This window comes from Numida meleagris, chromosome 2 (assembly GCF_002078875.1).
Source record: "Numida meleagris isolate 19003 breed g44 Domestic line chromosome 2, NumMel1.0, whole genome shotgun sequence".
NCBI classification, from domain to species: domain Eukaryota; kingdom Metazoa; phylum Chordata; class Aves; order Galliformes; family Numididae; genus Numida; species Numida meleagris.
Window position 1 is genome coordinate 40,345,721 of NC_034410.1, and position 25,415 is coordinate 40,371,135.

Here is a 25,415-nt window from a genome sequence, read left to right on the forward strand (position 1 = left end):
ACGGGGGAGGTGAGAGGAACCGCTGACGGCGGAGGCGGGGGAGCGCGAAGCGGCCGCCTCACGGAGCCCTTCGCCGCGGCCATTGGCGGGGCGCGGGCGGCGCTGCCATGGCGCTCTCCGGGGCGCCCCTCAGGGTGTGCATCGTGGGCTCGGGGAACTGGTGAGTATCGCCCCGAGGGGACCGCAGTGCCGGCCCGGGCCGAGCTTCCCCAGCGCCGGCCCCGCCCGGGCCTGCTGTCACTGGCCGCGCAGCGCGGTGCCCCGCCGCAGGGCTCGGCTGCCCGCAGGGGTAGAGGCGGGGGGGGGGGCTGGGGCCGGTGAGACCCCGCGGCGGCTGCGGAAGGGTCAGTGGCTGTGGTGGGCGCCTGGGCTGCTGCGGGGGGCTCGCCTCGACGCGCGCCCTCTCTGAGGTGCTTCCCCGAAGTGAACGGAGGAAGAAGCTGCGGAATGGGTCTTTATTTTCGTGTTCTCTGCCCTTCAGTGAAGGTGTTACTTTGGGATATTTTTACCCTGGTATTTGTTGTGTGATGTGTCCGATGTCAGGTGACGCAGGCATTCGGGATACTGAGCATAGTTCTTCAGCAGGTCACTGCTAACTTCTACAACAGTCCGCTTCCGTCCAGCTGCGAGAGGCACACATTATGTTTGCTGAAAGCAATAGACATTATTTCCCTGAGGAGAATATGGTGTTTATGATCCTTCTTTGTCTCCCTCCTTCAATTTTATCATTCCCAAGCACTGTTTTCACCCTGGATCGCTGTTTGCAGTGAATAAGTGCAATGCGTTGTATGAATGTCATCACAGTTTGCCACTTTAGTTAGTAATGCTAGGGATATGTTATTTCTGGTCACATTCTGTTTTTTTTTCAGTATTAAATCTGACTTCACAGAAGTTCAGTTTTCCAAAGAGCCCTGCAGTTTGCTGAACAAAACGTGATGCTTGTAGAGGTGATCTCAGGCTTGTTGCTCATCCCTTGCCATTGGCTTGTGTTGTGGTTTCGCATAATTCAGAAAACTAACTACTGCAAAACTTCTGTTTCTCATTGTTATGGACTTTTGAGGGAATGACAGGTGTTTCAGCACAGCTTTCCTCTTGCTGGCTGTAAGATGAACTGCAAGATGATTATAGAAGGCAGAAGGTGACTAAAATGTGGCTACTTGATTTAAGGCTGTCTGGAACGGGCTGCCCCAGGAAGTGGTGGAGTCACCGTCCCTGGAGGTGTTCAGGAAGTGTGTAGATGTGGCTCTGAGGGACATAGTTTAGTGGCCAGTTTTGGCCACAGGTGTGGATGGTTGGACTAGGTGATCCTAGAGATCTTTTCCAGCCTTAACAATTCTGTGATTCTATGTTGTGCATTGCGGTTTATGTCAAAAGGAGCTGTGTGGTTAGACATAACTTTTTGCTGTTGCCATTCTTCCACACTTGAAATCCAGCACAATGTTCCATAGATGATTTGACTACAGACACAGCAGATGTGGTTATTTTGCCACTCAAACATCCAACCCACTAGACACTTTTCACATTATTAAACAGATCCAGTGAGGTGAAAACAAAATACATACACAAGTAATTATAGCTAGTAGGCAATACCTACAAATCCTTTTGTGAGTCAGTTTGTTTCATAGTGGATCAACTTTTCCACTGAACTGAGGCCTTTGGTCCTAAAATGGAAATGTTTAATGATCAAATGCAAGGAAATAGAAGGAAGTTAAAGCACTTACATGTGTTTACTTATTGATATTTTGGGGTGATATATTTATAAAACATACGTAACAGGAGTGTGCCTGGTGCTGACTAAAGTTTAAGCATGTATGTAGCTGAACTGGGTTGAGCTCTGCAGTTTGGAGACTGGGTTTTTTTTGTGGATCTCTATGAGATGATCTTGTCCTGCAAGTAACTTTAGGAATGAATGCCTTTGCTTTCTCACAGCCCTTTCACCTATATCTGGGATGGAAAAAAATACGAAGGGAGCTTGGCACAACAATGACAGGTCAGAACTAATCACCTTGGGTGACAGACTACTTCCAAACTCATTTGGCCAGTGTGCCTGGGGAAGGTCACCTTAACGATGCAGTTAGCTTGGCAGGGTCTCTGACATCTGGTGCAAGATCATGGTTACAGACAGATGGCTTTAAAAAGGTGCAGAAGAGCAGGAGCTGTGCATTTTTCTCTTTGCCCATTTGTAGTTGCTCAGCTAGAAGATAAGTGATTGAATTAGAATCCTTACAAAATAATAATAATAATAATAATAATAATAGTAATAATAATAATAATAATAAACTCTTGCTTGAATGCAAAGAGAGTACAGCATGGGAATATATGTGCCTTGGAGCCCCAGAGTTCAAGAACAGAGGCCAGACTGAGTTAGAACACCGCAAGCACTGCCTTTGACATGTATTGTATCCTTCTTATCTGATAATGCTTCCAGGGACGGTTAACAAAGGCTGTGGGACCAGAATTTATGCCTGTGCCATTTGCATGAACCAGCCCTTTGTTAATCTTGCCTAACTTGAGCATGGACTGTAGTGTTTGGAAAGGGAGATGCATGTACTGGAACAGAAGAGTTCGCGTGGCTGGGAGCTTGCTGTAGAAAAGTGGGAGATAAAACTTACAGTTTAACTGAGGAGATTTATTTTTAGGAAAAAGTGGTAGGGCTAATGATATGGTGTGTGTTTGCATATTGTGTCCTCCACAAGTGATAATGGGGCATGTTTAGGACTTTCTGGGTTTAGTATTTAACTTTTAAAACAGTGTGTGGAAATTGGAACAGCAATGACACTAATAGTGAAGGGCAGGAGACAAAGTGTATGGTTCTGCTCTGTGCGCTTCAGACAGTTCTTAGAAAGTGTTAAATAAGAAATGTGTGGGATTGAGCTTGAGGCTGCCCTTGGTACTGGTTGCAGGGAAGAGAATTGTTGCATTACTTGAGTAGCGTTACCCAACAGCTGGAGCACATCAGGCTGAGTTTAGTGAGGGCATCTTTCACCACGGATATCTCTGTGTCACTGGCCAGCCATAGGCACAAGTATTTCAATCTAGCTTACACTAGATCTACTATTACTAGGAATAAATTGGCAGGAGTTGGAGTTCCTTTGCCTTGTGATGTGTCAGGAGTGCACTACAAGACAAGCCAGAAATGCCAGTAGTGATTCCAGATTACATACCAAGGAGTGTTAGGACGTAGAAGAAATACAGGCTTGTTTGTTGGATTAACAGGTGTGGGGAGCTGATATTTCACCTTAAGCCATCTTGGAGTCAGTTTGACCTTGCTAAGCTCCCTGGTACAGCAATTGTTGCAACAGAACAGGAAGTGGGAAACCACAGCAGTCAGACAGAAGAACATTCTTGAATTCAGGAACCAGACAACGCTTCGCTTTTCTTGCAGCCTTTGAGTGTAGTATTAAAAAAGGTAGCTAAGACATTTTAAGTGTTACGTTATGATAGAATTAATGTCTTGATGAGGAAGCACACGCTGTTGAGCATTATGCTGGCAAACTGAAAATCCCAGTTGGGCAGTTGCTGAATTGGTTATTTCTGTCTTTATCGACATCAAACACACAGTGTGTAAGGAAGTTCAGAACAGAAGACAGTGAGTTACCAGGATCCAGGCTTTAAGTCTGCCATAGTTTGCTCTTGCTCACGGAACCCAACCCGCTTTTCTGTGAACGACAAGTCGTTTCTTGTTAAAAACTCTTAGAGCAGAATGAATCTATTTGGTTCTCTTACTAGCTAGGAGTTTATTACAAGTGATGTCCAAAATAAACTTAGGGAAGAATCACAGAATGTCCCAAGTTGGAAGGGGCCCACAAGGATCGGTGAGTCCAACCCCAACTCCACACAAACCCACCCAAAACCCACACCAGTGTCTGAGAGCATTGTCCAAACACTCTCTGTACTCCGGCACTTGGGGCCGTGCCCACAGCCCTGGGCAGCCTGTTCCATGCCCACCGCCCTCTGGTGCAGAACCTGTCCCTAACCCCCAGCTGCCCCTCCCCTGACACAGCTCCGTGCCGTTCCCTCGGGCCCTGTCGCTGTCAGCAGAGAGCAGAGCTCAGCGCTGCCCCTCTGCTCCCTGTGAGGAGCTGCAGCCGCCATGAGGCCTCCCCTCAGCTCCTCTGCTCCGGGCTGAGCAAACCCAGGGAGCTGTGTATAACTAGATTTGTGAAGTAGAAGTCTTTGTACCTTCTAATAAAGTGAGCTATTCCTCCCCACTTCCCCACCCCAACACCAAGCTCTAGGAAGTCACAGTATCAGAAGTTTAAATGGAGGGAGGGATGAGGAAATCTGCAGAAGTGGGAAGGCTCGGAGCTGTCACTATGTATTTTTGTCACATCTTTCCAATTTTATTTTATTTTTTTACTCCTGTGTGTGTTATCAGTAATTATGAAGCCTTCTTGTCCCAGGAGAGCAAGCTAGAGAAACAAGCTTCATAAAACCATATCTTTTGATTCCATACAGCATTCAGGCTAGGAGTAGAAGAAAAGACTGTGTTTATTCCTCATCATGTGTATAGCTGAGTAATTCTGATTAATTTAATGGTTGCATGAGATTTGGGCAATAAAGATGATCATCATCCTACAGGTTTCATTGTGTGTTTTTCATGGGGAGATCAGTGATAGAATTGTCTGCCTGCAAATGCAAAAGATGCCGTTGCAATAATTAAATTCTGTGAGATGGGCAAGGTAACCATAAATCTTATAAATTATGCAAAATATAAATGCTTCTTGGCTTAAAATGCACTTCAGTATTCTACAGAAATTGAAGAATTAGTCATCTTTGCAAAGAAAAAATACCATTTCTGAAAGGTGAAAATGATCTGGATTTAAAAATTTAGTATGTCACCTTTACCACTGCATTGAAGATATAAACTATTTGATTTGTGGAAATACAGTAACCCAAACTCCTGCTGCATAGCCAGTAAGCAAACAAATGCTTCTGTCCTTTGTACTCTAGATACATTTGTTTGAGGGAAAGCAGCAGGTGTGGATGACTGGTGTATTTTCTCCCTGTTTTACTGGATCGGAAATGCTGAGTAGTAATTGGTCCAATAACCTGTGAGCTTCTGTTTATTTTAAAGACAGTCTCTTTTTCTTGGGCAATATCGTCTTTCTTTCTTTCTTTCTTTCTTTTTTTTTTTAAATATTTTTGTTTTGTTTTCTTTCCTGCAGGGGTTCTGCGGTTGCCAAAATAATAGGCAATAATGTAAAAAAATTGCAAAAGTTTGCTTCCACAGTGAAGATGTGGGTCTTCGAGGAGAATATTAATGGGAGAAAACTGACAGATATAATAAATAATGAACATGAAAATGTAAAATATCTCCCTGGATACAAGCTGCCAGATAATGTGGTAAGGCACGGAAGCTAAATTTGATCTATTTACAGAGCAGAGGGAATATAGCTTGCAATGTAAATGGAAATAGAAATGTATTTTGCTAACATCGTTAGGTTTTATAATATTTCAAACTACGTACTTTTTAACTGTTGAGATTAGAGATTTGGACAAGTTCAATTACAGGTAAATCCAACATACTGTACTTTTTTACTTTTTTTTCTTCCTTGCTATTATTGTCTTTATGTTACTACAGTTTCTGTTTGTGGAAGTAAATTGAAAATTAGGACAAGGTTAATGGCTGTAGCCATACTCGATACAAACAATTTGGCCAGAAGGTAACTGGCCTGGTCAGTTAGAATTGAAGGGATTTAAAGTATTCTGAAACTCTTGAAAAGTGTTCCAGAATGAGAGCTAGGTTATTTCTCAGCAGACTGCAAGCCACTTGGAGTTCATCTAATTCTCACTTAACCTGTTGCTATGTGCAGTCAGATGAGCGTGTTAGATGTTGCACTGCCAGGGCAAGACAGTAGGACTCCACAGCCACTCTGTTTCAGTATAACACACCGGTGGGTGGCTTGCTGGGGGATCTTGCCCCAGGTATATTACAGGAAGAGACTGCAGCAGCTGGCAGTTCAGTGAATATTTTGGGCATGAGAAACATGAATTGCCATCAGTTGCAGGGTTTTTTTGTCTTTTGTCTTATCTTTAACAGTCCCATTCCCTTAGCCTGTAGCAGCAAGCTTGATGTTTCTCCTGTCCCCTACCTGCTCATTCACATTTGTTCTTCTTTACCCATGGGTTGAGCTTCTTCCTAGATTTTAAATCTTTGTGTTATTTTATGATGGTCATCAAGTGTTAAGAAAAGTGGAGTCCGTAAAGTGTTTTCAAAGTAGATCACCTTTGGAAAGAGTAAATGCTGTCTATGAGTGCAGAGAAAGGGAAAATAAACTAGAGCATATAAGAGGAGTGGGGAAGAAATTTGATTTTTCAAGGAACTAATTAAGGAAACAAGTTTTCACCGTGCAGTAATGTATCAAAAATTCGGGTTATTTTGTCAAAGAGAGGGCAGTTTCTTATTTTATATTTTCTGACTCAAAATACTTGCTTGAATGTTATGGTACGCTTTGAATTTTTTTTACACTAACCATACTGGTGGCTGTGAAGATGCTTCTTACAAGACATAAGATAGCTTATCTGAAATCCTCAATTCTTTGGCTTTTCTGGGAAGCTTATGTTATTATTATTATTATGAGGCACAATAATTTGTAGCATTCAGTATAAGACTAAAATGTGCTTTTACTTACCTAATAACATTTGTGTGTAGTGTTAATTTTAAGAAGTTATGTGGTCTTTCTTTCCCTTACCTATGTAGGTTGCTGTCCCAAACCTTAATGAAGCTGTACAGGATGCAGACTTGTTGGTTTTTGTCATTCCTCATCAGTTCATTCATAAGGTCTGCGATGAAATCACAGGACGAGTACCCAAGAAAGCTCTCGGTATAACTCTGATAAAGGTATAACAAATACTGTGCATAAAAAATGGAGAATATGTTGTGGGATTTTCTAAAACAAGGAGGTTTGGAATTTAATATGAAAAGTCTGTGCTACTCACTTGATTGTTCCATTAAACCTTTTGAGATGCAAGACTGGAATTTGTCTTCAGTCGTTAGTGGAAGAAGGAAATGAGGCTGTACACAAGACTTGAAAAGAAAGGGGAGAGAAATATGTTTTGCACCATCAAGCTTTCCAGTCTTTTATTTGTTGTTGCCAAATGCATCATTAGATGGAGAGCAGAGCACAAGCATAATGCTTTGATTGTTAATGCGCATCCCACACACTGAGTTAATCATTTTAAGAACTACTGGGAGAATTTCGTGTGACTGAGCTCTTGTTCGTATCATAGATTATGTTGCAACAACAGAGATTGTTCAGCGTGGCCCTAAAAGATAGTTCAGACATGGGAACTTGGAGTGGGGCTGAGGTGTTGGAAGCAAGTGTTTCACTGGAGGCTTTGTAGTTTTGGTGACAGGAGAAATTTTGTGTGTTTCTTTTCTTGGTTTGTGTTGTTGTTTTTTTTTAGTCCCCACAAGGTTATCAAGAATACTCTCTATTTAGTTGAGAGTAGACCGTTTTCTCAGCACATATTCCCTTGTCTGCCGTCATTTCTGGCAAAGGATCAATTTGCAGATCATTTAAGGATCTATGGTTCCAAAAGAAAAGAAAAGTACAGAAAGACCTTATGGTTGCTGACCACAAGCTTGTCTTTAGTTTGCTAAAGCCATCAAATTTGTGTTACTTTGTCAGTGCTGACTTGATATATTACTGAGATGTATGAAAAAGCAGTGCTTCCTGAGTGCACTTGCGTTTTGCAAAAAAGCTTTCCATACGCTAGAAGGATAAAACAAAGCAGCATTAAAAGAGCTGAATGCATAGCACTAAAACCACACAGCTATCTTAGATGCCCTTAAGCTATAAAACTTATATTGCTTTGAAGTTGTCAGTTTATGCCTCTTTCTTCTGTAAGCTCAAGGTAAGCTTTATTCTTCTGCAGTTTGCGAAATGTGATTTACGTTCTCATATCCTTAATGCTTGAAACAGCTCTGATTAAACTGGTGGAGGAGATGAGGATTTATGTCAGCGTATCTGAAATCAGGATCTGGGCCTACGTTCCCTTAAGAGTACTGCTCAGAGTATTGATTACCAGTGCCTTAATGGAGTATTGATTAAGGGCCGTGTTAAGAAATAGGGGAAGAGGGTACATAACCCTACTTGCTCTAGTAACCAGTAGGTGCTTTTTTAGAAAGAAATGGTGCAAGGCCTTTCAGGTTGGTTTTTTTGCAGGATGTGAAACATGTGAGCTTTTATCACGAGCCATAACTGCATCTTTGAAAGTATCACTTAAGAAGAAAGGGCAGAAATAGAATGCAACATTGAAAGAAATAATAGAGGCAAGAATGCACTCTTTTCCCTACATTTGCAGCTTTGTTTTCATCAAAGGCGTATTTTAGCAGTCTCATTATGCTCACCTCACCACTAATGCTATTAAAGAGGTTTGTGTTAACTTTGGCAGTTAAAGTGCAGTTCTCTGAAAAATATCACTAGCGGGACCTCTTGTTTCTTTGCTTTCTAAATTGCTTAGCAGGTTGGCAGTTTGTCATCTTCAGTCTTCCTTTGTTTTTCTTTTTTCCTTTTTTTAACAGTAAAATCTTCAAGCAAAGCCTGATGTCTGATAGTAAAACGGGGTCTTTGGGAAATAAAAGCATTTGTCTGCTAGTTAATCTGTGTTCACATTCAAACAGGTTGCTTTACATGAATATTGATTAGCGGTATCTATGAAAACCTAACAAATGATTGTGCAGATGAATGGAATCTGAATCATACGCAACATAGGGTGCAGCTCAGCAGGGAGCAGGGAATCAGGGGGCACTTGAAGCCTCCTCAGGCAGTCTCAGCGTTGAGCTCATTTTCATCCCTCTGTACACAGGCCACAGGGATTGCTTTGGCAGGCATTAGGACCAAGGGGTGAGAACACAGAACCGGACTTGCATTGCCTGGGGATCGTTGCTGCCCCTGGTTTGGGATGGGGGAGTGCTTGGTTTTCCTTCTGCCATCTGTCATTCTGTGTTGGACTTGGATCTTCAAGAAACAGGTGCAGCATTCCTTGATTTTGTCAGAAGTTGCATTTGTTTCATAGCAAAGCTGGTTTTTGGCACCCAAACCTCCTTCATCTTTTGCATGGATGAGTAATAGTTGTGTACACATTTAGATTTTTGGAGTTGTTCCCAATGTGCGTATGTTTTTCTATTTATTTATGCTTGCTAAGAGGATGGAGGACGGGCTTTGCAGTTACCCCACGGGAACATCTTGGTACTCTTAGGGGAGAATGCAATATCTATGTGTCTGCTTGCTTTCAAGTTCTTTTTTGTATGGCTCGTAAAAGATGAGAAAGCAGAGTGTGCATTAAGTGCTTGAAAAACAATGCAGAAATCCAAGCACTGTTGTCTGTTGTTCTGTTGGCTATTGTTATGTAGGCATTTCATCCTCTCTCCTGGTTGTATGATGTTTTGCAAGGAGCGTTACCTGTGGTCTGTGAAAATGCAAAATGCTGCATGTCTGAAATGTCACTGCTGACTACATACAGATATGTGTGTGTGTGTGTGTGTGTGTGTGTATGTTTATCTTGAATTAATAGTGGATCACACTGCCTTTTTACCTTAAGGCATAAAATTAAAAATTACCTTGCCTTCCCCTCATAAAAAAAATAGTACTGAATAAAAACTTATATACTGTAGGAAAGAAAGGGCATTTCAGTAGTCTGCCATGCCCCTGTCCTAAAAGCTCAAAAAGAGTCTCTTATCCCATTCTGTAAAGTAAGAGAAAAGGATTTTTTGAAAATAAAGTGGTCTTACTTCGTGTTTGAGATTGAAGCAATTCAGGGCACTAGATCCTGTTCTCCCCTGCAGCATTAATCTCTAGGGTGATCTTTTCTGAAGTCCTATTTCTCCCCTTACTTTCACCTTTTGTGAAGAGTGCTTATAAATGCAAATCAAAAATATCCTTAGAAGTTAAAGCGTTCTGAATTGTTCAGCTTTCTTCATATCTGTGAACCGCTGTTTCATTTGCAGTATTCTTCAAGTTGATTAAAATGCATTTCTATGAGTGAACTTCTGTTGGTGTTGTACAGGAGAGAGTCAGCCTCTGACGTTTCAGTTCAGGTACCTCTAAACAGGATGAGTCAGTGAGATGCCATTTGTGAGTTTGGGTGCAGTTCCAGATCATAGGGCAGGCCTGATTCACAAGTGATGCGTCAGTCTCACTAGTTTTAGTGGGAATATAGTGATAACTAGCTGGGATTCTGAATGGAGCTGAATGTCATAGAATCAGTGAGATTGGAAAAGACCACTAAGATCATCTAGTTCAGCGCTTCTGAAAATCAGAGCTGTTATTGAGCACAGGAATAAAGATGTTACCGTCATCCGGCTGTTGGTAGTTTAGTCACAACTCTTAAAGTGCTTGGAGAGGTTGCAGTAGCAGAAGCTTTACTGACGTGGCAGCAAAGCAGCAAATTCTTCATCTTTAGTCTCTATCTGGACAGGCCTTGGTGCAGTGCCTGCGGACCAGAATAATTGTGATGTGCTTTCTTCTCTACTGTGTCTAATGAATGCCTTTTTAGTAACTCCATTTAATGTTGGCTGCAGGGAATAGATGAAGGCCCAGAGGGACTGAAACTGATCTCTGACATTATTCGAGAGAAGATGGGAATAGACATCAGTGTGCTGATGGGAGCGAACATTGCCAATGAAGTGGCAGCAGAGAAATTCTGTGAAACCACAATAGGTAATGTTCCGAGCAACAACAATGTTGCAAGTATGTCCCTGTCCTCACAGGTGCCCGCCAAATAGCTCAAATTTCAGTTTTCGGCATCAGAAGCTCTGGGATCCTCCTGATTTTAATGTGAAATTTCCCAGAATTTCCTAGAATGTTTGCATGTCCAAAAGTACTGAGAGAATACTGGGACTAGAGGGAGAGATGAGTGCAATGTGAACATGTCTCCCAAGAGTTTGACCTGAGCACATGAAATGCTAAGCACGCTTTTGGTCACCCTCCACACAGCAAACTGCTTTATTTTATTGCTGTGCTTACAATTTTTCTTGGCTGTGCATGACTTGATACCTATAAATGATTATATATTCTGTATTCCAGCTCAGGTGTTCTGGTCACAGGTGGTACTTATACACATGTCTTTTTTTAGGTGTCAGTATCTTCTGATAAAATAATTTCTCAAAATAATTAGTTCACCTAAAAGCTAGGAATAGGTTCAGTTTTGTCTTGGTGTCTGTAACCTCTGCAGCACAAAGATGTCTCTCATCTTGCATTTCACAGTCTCTTGATAAGCATGTGTGTATATACACATACATGTACTCATATAATAGAGAGTTTATATTATTTTTTCAGTGTTTATTTTTACAGTTTTGTGCTTTTTTTTTTTTAGCTAACTTCTTACTAATGGTTCTGTATTTTAACTTATTTTTTGAATGGTTACATTACCTTTCCATGTTTATAAACAGCTGTGAATGTCAACATGCTTAGTTTATGAAGTATCCTTGATGTGCTTTTATCAGTAGGTATTCTTCTAGAATGAAGGCCTGAAAATAATTGGCAGAACTGCACCTGCTGTATTTCAAATTTACCTTTGCTTTATTATTAACTGTTATTTTAAGGAGAAAGATCAAAGAAACAAAGAGAGTATAGAGAATTAATGGGATTATTATTTGGAATCTCTTGATGAGAAGACAATGAATTATGAATCCAGAGAAACTCAGTGTAGAGCTTTCAAGTGTGAAGGAGTCTGTTTAGGATGACAACCTTATCTCTGCTTTTAAGTAGTCAAACTTGTACAGGAAAGGCTAAATAATACCCAAGTCAATTATTAATTGGCTTTTTTTATCCTTCCTTTCTCTCTCAACAGGCAGCAAAATCTTGGAAAATGGCCTTCTCTTCAAAGAACTCCTGCAGACTCCAAACTTCCGAATAACCGTGGTAGATGATGCGGATACTGTTGAGCTTTGTGGTGCTCTGAAGGTAAGATTCACAGGCTGCTGTTTGTACACAGATGGAACAACGATCCTTGTAGAAAAAAAGTGCATATTTTCATTTAAAAAATCAAGCTTATTGTACTTTATATAACATGTAAAATTGTTACATAACATTTCCTGAAGAGCCAGATGTGAAAGTAGGCAGCAGCATGTTCAGAGAGCTGGCTTTTAGACCCTTGCCTCATTGTCTCTTAAGTTCTCTTTCTCCATCTTTCACTTAGCATGCAGTCACAAAACAAGCATTAATTCACCTAACCAGTCAAAATATTTCTAAATACATCTTAGTTCACTTTTTTGTTATATAGCAGTGCATTCACAACAATTGAGGGAGAAGATCGTATTAATTCTTGATGTCCAGTGAGCAAAATATTCTCCTCTCTGCTGACTTATGTAACATGAGCACTATTGTGTGTTACACTTTGTCGACATAAAACGCATAAAATTCATGTGGACGACCACATATAAAAATGATTTGAATAGGAAAAGAAGTTATTCTGGAGTGTTACTTATTTGGACTTTACTTTTTTGGTAATAAAATTCATGTTGACAGGAAGCAAAGGCTAGCTTAAACACACTGGTGTTTTTTTAGGTTAATTTACAGACCATTCGTGAAGGGAAAGCATTAGTAGCTTGGGACCCTGGCCAATAGCTCACATTATCTGATAACTATCATGGAAGCATTTGTGGAGCTCGTAATGTGGCTCCACAGCCATTGCTTGAAACTACTGCTGTGGTGATATGCAAGGTAAGCAGGAGAGAAATTCCTGCATATAGAGCCATGAAATAAGTCAAAATACAAATACTACAGATTTTTTATTTTTTATTTTTAAATCTGCTCAGCCTGGTGTTTTCTGACTATCTTGAGTTCTTGCTTAAGAGGTGAGTTAATTCCCTGACAATTGTTTCCTCTAGAAAATTCTCTGGACTAACTCAGCAGTTAGTCAGCAGGCACTCAAACTCCATTATGAAAGTCTCAGACAGACAACAAACCAATATCTTTTTGGAAGAGCAGAATAATTTAAATCAATTGTCCTTCTTAACCTGAAGAGGGGCCGAGGTCAAACTATGTATTTTCTTTGTAAGCTTGTTTTGTTCCTCCCTCCTGCTCCATTATTCATCTTGCAACCTGCAGATTGAGCTCTGTAGTTGCATTTCTGAAAAACTATATATATTTTATGAGCTCTGGTCATCTGGTGTTGGTTGCAGTACATTTTGTTAACCAAGCTGAACCTTCCGCAGAAGTGCATGGTGTGACTTCTAAAGAAAAATGTGAATTACAGCTGGTATTTTAAAACAAGTTGATCTTAGTATTTTTTACCTGATTGAAAGGCACAAACTCCCAAGTGCAGCTTCTGTTGACTGACAGTTGCTTTATTAGACTTACAAAGTTACTTCATGAGAAATAATAAAAATTAGCATTACTTAACTTGATGGAAGGAATTCCTATTTCAGAAGATGTCAGTACTGCGTTGTGTAAAGAGGCAGGCATGAAGAGAGAGGATCTGGTCTTTTTCTGTAGCGATGCTGCATCAAACTGACAGGAGCGTCCCTGCAAAGTATGTTTTGGAAACCAGAAGCAAGAAGGTGCACATGCTTGTCCAAACTTTCTTTTTTTTCATACAGAAATAGTAAAAGCAATTCCTGTACAGGTGTTTAATGAATGAGAAATGCCACACTGCGAGAAATAGCATATCCTTCCAGCTTCTGCATTTTTCCATATATACCTGCTTAGGAAAAGGAGACTTTTCTTGATTCATCTGGCACCATAGGCTAGCTCTTGTTGCAGATCAGTATTTATCTCACTCTATTTCTGCAAGCAAGCAAGATTTCAACGTGGATGGTTGCCTAAAGGTTGGGAGAAAAAGTACGGAAGGATAATGGGGAGTGCTCTAAGCTCAGCTTTCCCTCACAATAATGATAATTTTAGGTTTGAAATTTGTCTTTTGAAGCATATTTAAATTCAGACTGTAATAATAGGTATTGCAGCTGGGTGATTATGAGCACATGCTTTATTGCTATTTATATATATGCACATATAGACTGAATATCCACTTTGTTTGCTGTGTTTATTTTTTGTCACAATGGGCAGATGGAGATGTACAGAAGTGTAGAAATAGGTGCAGTGAAACTGCGGTCTTGCATTAGCTGAGAGACTGGTAATGGCAGTCATTTTACAAGATCCAGTGATACTGAGAAAGAACATCTGCCTACAGTAACTTGTTGGCTGTAGGAACAAGACATGCTTGGAGTATTTTCTGTGAGGAGTTTTTCTTTTGAGGACTGAAGCACATTTCACATTTAGTTGGCAGCCTTTTCTAAGGGCTGAGGTCAGGAATGAACCAATTTCAAATGTGGATAGTTCAAAGTGTCTGGATGTCTTTATTGGCAGCCCAACCTCAGGGTACCCTCAGGTTCCAGCTGCTATTTGCCAGACAATGTGGGGCCATCCTAGGAAATACTTAAAGGTGACAAAGACCTTGTGTCACCCTAGGTGACAATTCTTGCAGGAAGGAGAAAGAACAACAGCTGTGGTTGTCTTTCCCAACAGAGCTTCAGGTGTTTCTGTAAATCTTAAGGCTACAACTTATCCTGAAACAAAGAAGAAGTATAAGTGATTAATTGCTTAGCAGGATATGTAATCCAGCATTATCATTTACAAAAGCATTCCTGTGATGTTTGTTTATGGCAATCATTGCTGGATGGTCAGTCTAGCTACTGTAGAAGTTGATTTTGGTAATTATGCTTTCCTGAAATTAGTTGGAAATGAAATCCATTACTTATGTTCACGTTTACCAGGAGCCAGCAAACAGTTTATGCTGAGCCTTTTCTAACAGTCCTGCTGATACTGTCCTTAATTTGTTGAATCTCTATTTGACCTCCTGGCTTTTACAAATTCACGTGCTGAGCTTTGATGCTACGTCCAGGAACACATGATGTCCCAGGTGAATTAAAATATCTGTGTAGTCCTTTAATGACCTATTTAATTAGAGTCAGAAGTGACCTCTGAGGATGTTGTCATGAGCACTCCACAAACTTAGCATAAGCAGAGCAGGACTGAAAGCTGGGTATTTCTTAGCAGTGGCATCTGTCAGCAAGGTCTGCCGTTTTGTTAGCCACGTTTCTTGGGTCATCTATTGCATTTGTGGCTTGTGCCGTGCGTGCAGCAGATCATGTGCAAGCAGAAGACACACTTCCTCAGTTAATCTGAAAAACAGTGTAGGTACTGCCCGGCATCAACATTTTTTTTTTTCTGGAGTTTCCTTTCACTATCCTGGTGATAAAATAACTGAGTTCAGGCCTTGTTCACTTTCTAGAACTACTGATGCGAGCTTCAGGGTATAAGACCAGCCAGAGAGTCAGCTGTTACTGCAGAGTATTTTAGTAGCTTAAAACCATATTTAGTATAAAAGCACCCTGTGCATCTTGCTTATAGGGTGCTTGCTTTAATGGAAAAAGCTGTTAATGCTGAGTTTGGGGAAACATTCACTCAAGCGTGAAGTGGTTTTGAGAGCTCTGAATCCCGTAGTCCAAGAGGAACATTGTGTTGCAGTCATTTCAGGTTTGTTCTGGCCGTATTTTTGGAGCTTTGGAACAGCAGGTTTGTCCGTAGGCTGAAGTTGTCTTTGTTTATTGGGTACACTGCTGAGCTGGTACACCTTGCATTTATCAGATACAGTAAATGTGTTTTGCCATATAGAAGGCTGATAATACACACAGTCTGCTTCTCAAGTGATTACTATAGTGCTAGTGCCAATAGGCTCTTGTGTGCTAATTTGTGCTTTGCTTATGTATCTTTCTGAATTAGGCTCAGCTCACCAGAGGTTTCAAGTAGCAAACTGTTTTGAGACTTAGTCATCTTTCTGTCCAGAACAGGATCGAGTTTTGAGGCTTCCTGTTTTGTTTTTCAAATGAGAGGCTTCTATTTCAGTAGTTTTCATTCAACTTTCTGTGTGGTATAGTTCAGTTTTCTCTACAGTGTATTAGGCAGGAAGGAGTTGTCATAGATTTTTCAAGGATTTAAATGAAACCAGATGGCGGAGTTTGTAAGTTCATGATTGTGGTCTGAGGGTTATGTTGATCAGGTTATAGCAGTCTCCTGGGTGTGGGTGTGTATTCAAGAGCAAAAGGAGTTGTCTTATTTGCATTTGCAAGCTGTGTGCAAGAACATACAAGGAGGGCATTGTCCAAAAGAGGAGCTAAGTGATTCAGAGCTGGAATCACATCTTCCCTTCCTCCCTACACCATCTCCTCAGAAGTAGCTAGTCATGGTAAGACTTGCTAAAAACAATATTTGCATTACTCCAAAGGCAAACATTGTGAAAGACAGAAGTAGGCAACAAAATGCCACAGGTAATAATTGTACTGAAATTTATGATCAGATAGGCCACTGCGAAGGGGAAATGAAAGTCAAAACAGGCAATGTCAGAGTGAGGTGAAAACTTCAAAACTTCACTTATGGGAATGTTAAAGAAGTACTGGAAAACATCCAGGAGTTGATCAAAAATATTTTTGTTTTTGTCTTTGTGCTAAACATTTAGACTTGATGAGCATGTCAATTCCAGTTAAATGGGTTATCCCATATGAAAACTTTTTAAATACCTCTTTGACTTCTCTCACTTTGCCACCAGGTGAACAAATATTGGAAATTGCTGTAGGAGGGATGTCTGATCACAGCCAAGATGTAAGCCAAGATGCGCTCAAGTGCCAGCATTAAGTCGGATCATCTGTTGTTGCTATCACATCTGATGTCAAAGTTTCTGTTTGCAGTTTTTAAGGGTCACCTTTAAACCTTTACTAGTGCTTAAAAAGCAAAGAGTCATCCATTTGATAGAGGGGCAAAGCTGTGAAGGCACACTGCACTGCAACTACCTGCAGTTTTTGGTTCTTACAGTCCAAAGAATGGAACAAAAATGCTGTTCATCAGCTTGTTGCTTTCAGTAGCAATTGCTGGCTGTTGTATCTTCAGCAACAGTTAAAGGCTTTCGTCTCCTGTATGTGGAGCTACAGTAGGTGTTGTAATGCTGGTTTCTGTTGAGATCTCTGCTATTGCTGTTGCATGCAGAAACATAGTGCTGTATCTATTGCTTCCTTGTTTTCTTTATCAGGTTTTCAAAATCCCATCTCTCTCGGAGGGTTGTTTTTTTATTTCCTTAGTAAAGGCAAGCTAAGTATGGGTAGTCTCTGACTCTGTTGACTGATCTTGTTACTTTACAGTTCAAAAAATAGCTTTTACAGTCATTTTGCTCAAGCATCTCTGAAGTAATCTCTATTTTATGTTTGTAAACCAAAGCTGATCATACAGATGATTGATCATGAAAAGACAGTACATTATTTGTAGAAAGCTGTCACTAGATCTAAGGAGAAAAACAACACAGTTTTTGCTTAGGAAAAGTTTCCTGTGTGGTGAAACTTCTGAGAAGCCTTTATGAACTATTACTGTTAAGTGATCTCCATATATTTAAAAAGGCTGAATGCCATTATCTTGGCTGAATTTGGCCTCGTATCATATCGACAAAAAGTCAATAAAAGTTTCTCAGATTACTTTAATCATAAAGAAAATATGGGTAGAGGGCCACAGGTTGTCAGTCTGTCTTCACCTCTACCTCAGGGTAGGGACAGCTTCATCTAGATACAATCTTGTTTGGGTGTTTTGTGGCATGTTTTTAAAGAGAGCCAATAAAAATAGCTTCACAGCCTCCAGGGCAGTTTGTTCCAGAGTTTTAACTATGCTTTTATACTTGGAAATAATTTAGTAATGTAAGACAACATCTTTTTTTATTATTTTTAAGGTTATCCCATAAACCTTAAAAAAAAAATAGTGTTTTACTTTAGTAAAGTACTTGCAGTTCTTGAGGACATCTGCACTCTTGTCCCTTTCTGTCTTCTGGGATTCTGATTCAATCATTTTCCATTTGTTTTTTTCTCTTCTTATTAGAATATAGTGGCAGTAGGAGCTGGGTTCTGTGATGGCCTTTGTTGTGGTGACAATACCAAAGCTGCTGTTATTCGCCTCGGCCTAATGGAGATGATTGCCTTTGCCAGAATTTTTTGCAAAGGACAGGTGTCTACTGCCACTTTCCTGGAAAGCTGTGGAGTTGCTGATCTCATTACAACGTGTTACGGTGGCCGGAATCGACGTGTAGCTGAAGCATTTGTTAAAACTGGAAAGGTACCTTATTTACTGGGTGAAATCCGTTGTTGCAAGTACTAAGCACTCCTGGTTTGTTGGAGTAATAGTACGGTTATCTGAGACATGTTAGCTGTACTTCTCTTTCCTCTCACTTTTGAGTGTGTTACAAGAATAGAATGAGTGGAAAGGTGTTTAAAAAAAGAGTTGGAGGGATAAGACAGTGGAAGATGCAAATGTAGGAAGGAGGACGTTTACAGACAAGAATGTGGGAGAATATGTATGCTCACTCAAGTTTACTTTTGAGGAAGGAAAAACCTTCAGTATCATTTTTACTTCCATCCAGACAATGTTGTCGGGCTTACAAAAACTTTATCGCAGCTCTTCTTTTCTCCCTTCCCCTTGTTTAGTCTATTGAAGAATTGGAGCAAGAAATGTTGAACGGTCAGAAACTGCAGGGACCACAGACATCTGCAGAGGTGTATCGCATCCTCAAGCAGAAAGGAATGCTGGACAAGTAAGTAAGAACAGATAAAGTCAGTTCTGCCTGCACCTTTTTATCTCCATAACTTGTATTACATTTTTGGTCTTGCTATTTTCGTGAAGGTTTTGCCAAATGCAAATCACTGGAATAAGAGTGGCTTAATCCTCAGTTAAAATACAGAAAACAATGAATAAAACCTCAAAATAATATTGCTGTAACTAGAGCTAATACTGTGATACTAAATTTGTGAATTCCTTTTTGTTTACACCAGGATGTATTACTGTCTCCTACTATCATAGGAAGATATAGCAGAGTGTATTTTAACATATGAAAAGAATAAAACACATGAAAGCTGAGCTCCCTAAAGAGACTTTTTAATGAGGCTCTGCAGCTTGTTTCATAGTAGCAAATTCATTGCTTATCTCTGAAAAGAGGAGCTTTGTTATTAAGGATCCATATAGCTAAGTAGAATAGGTGCATCTGTCCACACTGATTCTAGCTTTGATGCTGCAGTTTTTTTCCTAATTTGTCTTCCAGTTAGATCAAGGGTGAAACCTGACATCAGCTTGTCTTGGTCAGCTTTGCTGTATGAAATTAAGTGGGTTGTCCTGGCTTGTGCATCTGAATTTAAGGCAGCATTTATAGGATTCCTAAAGCCACACACCTTTTCTCTCCTTATGAGATTATTGCCATCTGTTCCTGTTGGTAGATGACACAAAATCAGAAAATAAATGACTGCCAGTCAGAGGACCAAGCCTTGTCCTTACTTTTTCCAAAACAGTTTCTAAAATCTAGTTTTAATGGAGCAGCTATATTAAATTGCGTATTTTTTAACCTTCTCTTTGTGAGTAAGACACTTAAGCCTGTCTCTGCAGTGTACAGTAATTAAGATAACTGCAGAAAAAAATAATTAAGTATAGCCTTCAGTCCCTGCTGTTTATGATGCTCTAAATAAGACAGGATAGCGTTAGATATTTTTTTCCTCTTTCTTTCTTTTTTTCCTGTTCTATCCTACAACAAGGAGAGCACATTTTATGAATTTTTGGACCATGTTTTTAGTGAAAAACACAAAAGCAGACAGTTGTTTATTTCTTCTGGTGCACCAACATGTGTTGGTTCTTTATGAAAGGTGTCATTCGACCAGACTTTTGAAAGCAACTTTCAAAGTGTTTTTTTTCAAGAACTCGCTTGTTACTGCTTTAAAACACAAAACGCAGTAAAAAAGTCATGATTTCAAGGTGAAGAGGTAGGATGCTAGAGTAAAATTTCATATTCTCATCCTGTAAATAGACTCCCAAGGCTTCATAAAAGTACTCAAACATCAATGAGGTTCAGCAGAAGAGCCTTGGTAACATTGTTGATGCCTGTTGGTATTTACCGTGCAGTTTGTTTTTTCATTTTGGTAGCTGTGGAACTAACCCTCTTAATGTGCTCAGACATAAGATGTGTTTGGAGTTTGCTGGCCATGAGCCTGCAGTCAGCCTTGATTCTCTGTTCCCTGGGTGAAGTGTGGCAGACATGCACAACAGAGTAATGTTCTCTGTGATCAACAGCAAGAATTGCGTAGCAAGATGTGCTTTGTGGTAGTGGTCCTTCTTCTCTGAGCTTTCTCATGACCATCAGTGGTGTTTCTAAAGCTGTGTACAACTTGCTTTTGTTCCAGAAGGGGCACAGTATGTTTGTGGCTATCTCACATAGATGTTATAAATTTGATTTTATTGCCTATGTTTGTATTATATTAAAAGCAAATGCATCCCCCAGCCCAATATATTATACAAAGTGAATAACGAGTGAGGCTTGTTAATAAATGCAAAAATCTTTACATAATTTTTCTGCATATTCCCTGGAAAGGACTTTACAACCTGAACAGTATCAAACAGCTATGTGACTGACTGCTAATTTTGGTTCCACTGATGAAGGAAAAACAAAAACCCAGTCAGTAGGATTGACTCAAAATACTTTCTGCTATTGCAGCTGTTTTCATCTTGTTTTCCACAAAAATAAATCAAGAGATGGATGCGCATTTCATAGCAAGACATGAAAATATTTCAGATAATTCAAATGCAGCATTTCATGTTTGAGCTCTTCCAGTAAGAGCCATAAAAACAATGGACTCTATCCACAAGCATCTCCATACTGCCACTTCTTTTTCCCAGTAATGCAACATATTGCAAGTAGACATTCATTCAAGTAGAAATTCTGTACCTGCTGTAGTGGTACTCTCAATTGGATTGCTCATGGCTTCTTTTTCTTTCCTTTTGAGGAGTCTAGTTCAAAGCTATGTGGTGATGCCAAAGTTAGCTCAGTGTAACACCTCGTAGCAGAGTACATTGGCATTCATGTACAGCGCCCGGTACTGGCTGAGAGTTCTGATCTGAGTTACCTTTGGGCATTACAGATAAAACCTTGGAGTCACTGATGGAACCACTTTCTCAAGGAGAAAGTACATCTCAAAGTATGTTATGTATGTCAAAAATTTGTCAGCCACCTTGAAAGGGCACGCTTATTTTGCTGTACAAATAATTTACCCCTAAAATTCACCAGGCTGTGTCTGGAAATTGGACTCATCTAGCTTTGACTTTCTGGGATGGAAAGAAAACAAATGTAAAGTTTGTTGGCTGCAATTTCCTTCAGATTATAAAAATAGTCTGAATAATTTGTGCTTTGTTGGGAATGTGCTCCTCCAAAAAAAAAAAAAAAAGAAAAGTGAGAGAGATGAGTGTTTCAAAATCCACATTTCATTTTGGACTCAATTATCATTAAGAACTTGACCTTCAGTTTCTTCTTGTGTCCCTTTGTGTCATATTATCACATTCTTGTTCAGCTATAATTCAAGACTGACATGCCAGAATTGCTGTAAGGATATCAAAGAAAGATGTGGTTTTATTTCTTTTTGTTTTGTTAGCTAACTTAATGGTTATACCATACATAATGAATGTTGCAGGCTCCATTATAGCTAGCTAGGCTTCTGAGAGAGTGACTCATTGTAGAGATGCATGTAGGTTCTGTATTTATCCAGCACTTTTCAGCTCACCTTGAGCACCCGACAAATGCTAAAAGAAATTGATTTTTCAGTCTCCCTCTTTCTCTTCCCTCTCCTCATTCCAATTTGTTTCTTTCCTTTAAGAAAATGTTACAGAATAATCTTACACTGTGTTTGCTTTCCCCCACCCTGTTTCCTTAGGTTTCCACTATTCACTGCTGTATATCAAATCTGCTATGAAGGGAAGCCTGTCAAAGAGATGATATCCTGCCTTCAAAGTCATCCAGAGCACATATAAAATCAATCAGGCCATTGTACTCATGCAGCTTTTTGCCTTTCAAATTTGTGTTCGAGTTCAAGTGGATGCATCATTAAGCTTCCTACAAAGCAGCTCACTAGGCAACAGTAACGACATGAATGTCTTTGAATGGGTATGGTTTTAGTTTTACTGCCTAGTTTGACATAGCATGCAGTGTTGTTGGCGTGGTGACTGGTTTTATTGGCTAAAATGTAGCTGTTTTAAAACACGCACTGCAAAAGTTGCACTACATACATAGTCCATACAGAAGTGTATTTTGAGTGAGTTCCTACCACATAAAACACAATATGTTGTTGTCTCTTGTTAAGGCCTAGTCCAAAATCCACTGGTTGCTATGGGAAGAGTCCCACTAGTTTTCATAGAAACTGAATCAAGCCTTTAACTTTGAAATATTAGGAGTCTTTCTGTTAAAACTTGATATTGCTTTCTGCATACACATTGAGATTTTAATGTTTTCCATGTTTGTATTAATTTAAGCAATATTGATGCATAAAGAAGTGGTAATAGTTATTCGGGGGGGCTACAGGGACTTTCTAGTGAACTCTGGTGAGAAATATTATGACTTATAAAAGTCTTTAAAACTGCCAGATGATTTTGAAACCAATTTATAACTGAATTTAAAGTTTTTAAGTACACTGTTTTAAAGGGAATATGCTAGAGGGGGATCATCAGCTCCCCTTCTGTTTTTTAATCCTTGCATTTTTGTATTTCTGTGTTTTTCCTGTCATGTTCCCAGTTGTTAGGTTCCTCTAGAATTCCATTCCCCAGAACAAGTGGGTAATCTTGACCTGGGGGTTCTGAACCCTGGAGCCTAGGGTTCATTTTAGTCTTGTGCCTGTGGTCATTCTTCACTGGAATGATTTGGTGGATAGCGAAGGATACTCTTGGAGTTTCCACTGCTCGGTGTGTCACGCTGTTTTTCTAGCTTAAACACCAGTTACAAAGTGCTGCACACCACACAACACTCCAAGGAGTATTCAGGGAATTCCCTCGTAGCTCATGCTTGAGTTGTCAAAGGGGTTGTACTCCATTATGCTGATGGCATTCATTTCAGTGCCTGCCAGTGACAGATATATCAGCTGGTCTGCAGTCCTGAACCAGCATCCCCAGAGAGGTGATGAATTCTGAAGTTACTCTTTCACTGGATAAAACTTCAGTGGGTGCTGGATCAAGTCCTTATGACCTGAAAACTTTGCAAAGGCGTCTGTCTCTTTTCTTCCCTAGATATTTGAACTCATTTTTTCAGGCGTTTTTGCTTTGTCAGGGAGGCTGATTTTATTTATTATTGGGAAAAAAAATGTAATTTTTGTGGAATAGTTTTGGAGGTTTTCTTGATTGTTAGCTTGCTTGTTTTTTTAGTAAGGCTGATGCAAGAGAAGATAGGTAGATGCAATCTTCTGTTTTGGTTTCCTTGTATACTAAACTGTAATTTTTTTGGTAAAATATATGCTAGGTACATAAAGAGTGGACTTCACTCTTGTAGCTGGAAGATGAAGGTTAGAATTGAGTTTTACAGATCTCAGCATGAAGCCAATCACAGGAATGCCCATCAGCTCTGAATATCCACTCCAAACATCTGAGCAGTATTGGAACTGATTACCTTGTTCTCTGTCCTTGGTAGTGTTTTTAGACCAGAAATTGTGAGCACACCCCTCCTGAAGCTTTAAGTTGTCATTCAGAACTTGCTGAGACAAAAGGGATGCCTGTGAATAATTGTCATCCTTACTTAAGCAGCATGGATAACTCTGGAATAGTTTGGACATCTTGGTATAAACAGAAAGATGCTTCAGCTCAGGGGTACCATTTTTTGTGCTCCAATAATATTTTACATTAATTTTTGGAAGATGTGAATGTCCTCAAATATTCAGAGTTCTGAAAGATTATTTTGCCTTATTCTGATTTTGTGCTAAATATAGCAAAAACAGCAAGAAATTAAGTAACATTAGATATTTGTGGTGATTGGGAAAATCACTGATGGAGCAGATGTGGAGAAAGCACTCTGCTTAGGCAATTAAAAGGGTGTTTTAAGATTGGAAGCACTGTTACACTAACGCACACATGAAGTATACACTCCTCATTACTGCATAACTTTCAGTGTGTCTGCTTATGCTTTGTGTTGTGTTTTGTGGTTTTTTTTTAATGCCACGCTGGTCGGCTTTGCCTTTCTATGTATATATACATATATATATAAACTTTTTTTTACATGCAGTATGTAGAACAATAGCGTTTTGTAAGATACTTAAAGGGCTAAATGTGGTAAATTAATATATATTTTAAGATTATTTCTTTATTCCAGTACTACTTCCACTGAAACCCCAAAATCTTAATTGTTCTTGTTTTGTACAGAAGCCTACTCAAAAGGCAAATCCAGAGACAGGCTTTTTGTGGAACTCTTTCGTCCAGTCTGTAATGGTATTCTCGTTCTTTTCAGACAAAAAAAGAGATTTCATTAACGAAGATAATTTGATTTCTATAGGTACTTTACCATTCTTATTTGCTTTTCAGTGCTTGAGAGCATTCATTTTGGCACTAGATATTTTTTCCCCACTAACATTTTCTTCTAATTAAAGACCATGATGTGAAACTGGTACTGAACAATCAGGATCTTGTTCTATATATACTCTTTTTCCGGGTCTTACTGAAAACAGTAATCCCTGTGTAAGTTTTTTGCATACAAGGCTGTAAGTTTGTAACTAATTCTTCATTTATGAACATTAATTACTAAGGAAGGCATTATCTTCTAATGATTTATCATCAGCTTGCCCTAGACATGTGTACTGGTTTTGTTGAAAGATTGTGAATGTATGCCCATTTGAAGAGTTAGTACAAATAAACATTTTGTCTTGAGAACCAATTTGACTTCTCATTTCATTTTATATGGTTTGGAGTTACTGTTTTACTTAGTGGAATGTGGTCTTTTTGTACATATAGATATGCAATGAGAGTGGATATGAGATTAGCATATGAGAAATTAAATTACAAAGAGTTATATGAAATCCAGATGTCAGCATTTTTGTTTTTGTCCATTAGTAAAATGATTTCAATGAAATGGTGTCTTTGACCCCTAAAACAGAGTATTGCCTTCATTTCCCTGAGTTACTGCGTGAGCCACTGGAGGGCACTGGTTGGTAAGTGACCAATTCCACTTGTTCTGCAGCTATTTTTCTTCCCATCTATTTCTGAATCTCCTTAGGTTCCTGTATGATTGCAGCTGTGTTACATTGTGTTTGTAGTATTTGGAGATGGTTACGGTTGATCAGCAGATGTAAGTATTGCAGCTCCATCGGAAACTGGAGAACAGACTTGAACATCCACACCTGACTATGCCTGCCATGCCTGTCTTCCAAAGTGCTCCCATGACAGGACAACAGTCACTGCCTCAGCTCATGGACAATATAGTCTGAGATCTTATGACATCACCTGAAGGCCTGAAACTCGCATCCAGCAGTGCTTGTTTCTGTTGCATCTTCAAGTTGCGAGAGGAAACGATGAGTGCACACTGTGCTCAGTTTTCTCAATGCTTACATCAGCTAAAAGGGTGAGGATGTCACACGTGTTTGACAAGGGACAGCAATT

General features: G+C 39.7%; 1 protein-coding gene across 1 annotated transcript; it reads left to right on the plus strand.

The window, feature by feature from the left end:
- GPD1L (glycerol-3-phosphate dehydrogenase 1-like) lies at positions 1–24,693 on the plus strand. The gene is made up of 8 exons (XM_021387355.1): positions 1–160; positions 5,169–5,346; positions 6,704–6,844; positions 10,529–10,667; positions 11,800–11,912; positions 17,862–18,095; positions 18,464–18,570; positions 21,722–24,693. The coding sequence occupies exons 1-8, from the start codon at positions 108–110 to the stop codon at positions 21,816–21,818; spliced, it is 1,062 nt and encodes a 353-aa protein (XP_021243030.1). The 5' UTR covers positions 1–107; the 3' UTR covers positions 21,819–24,693.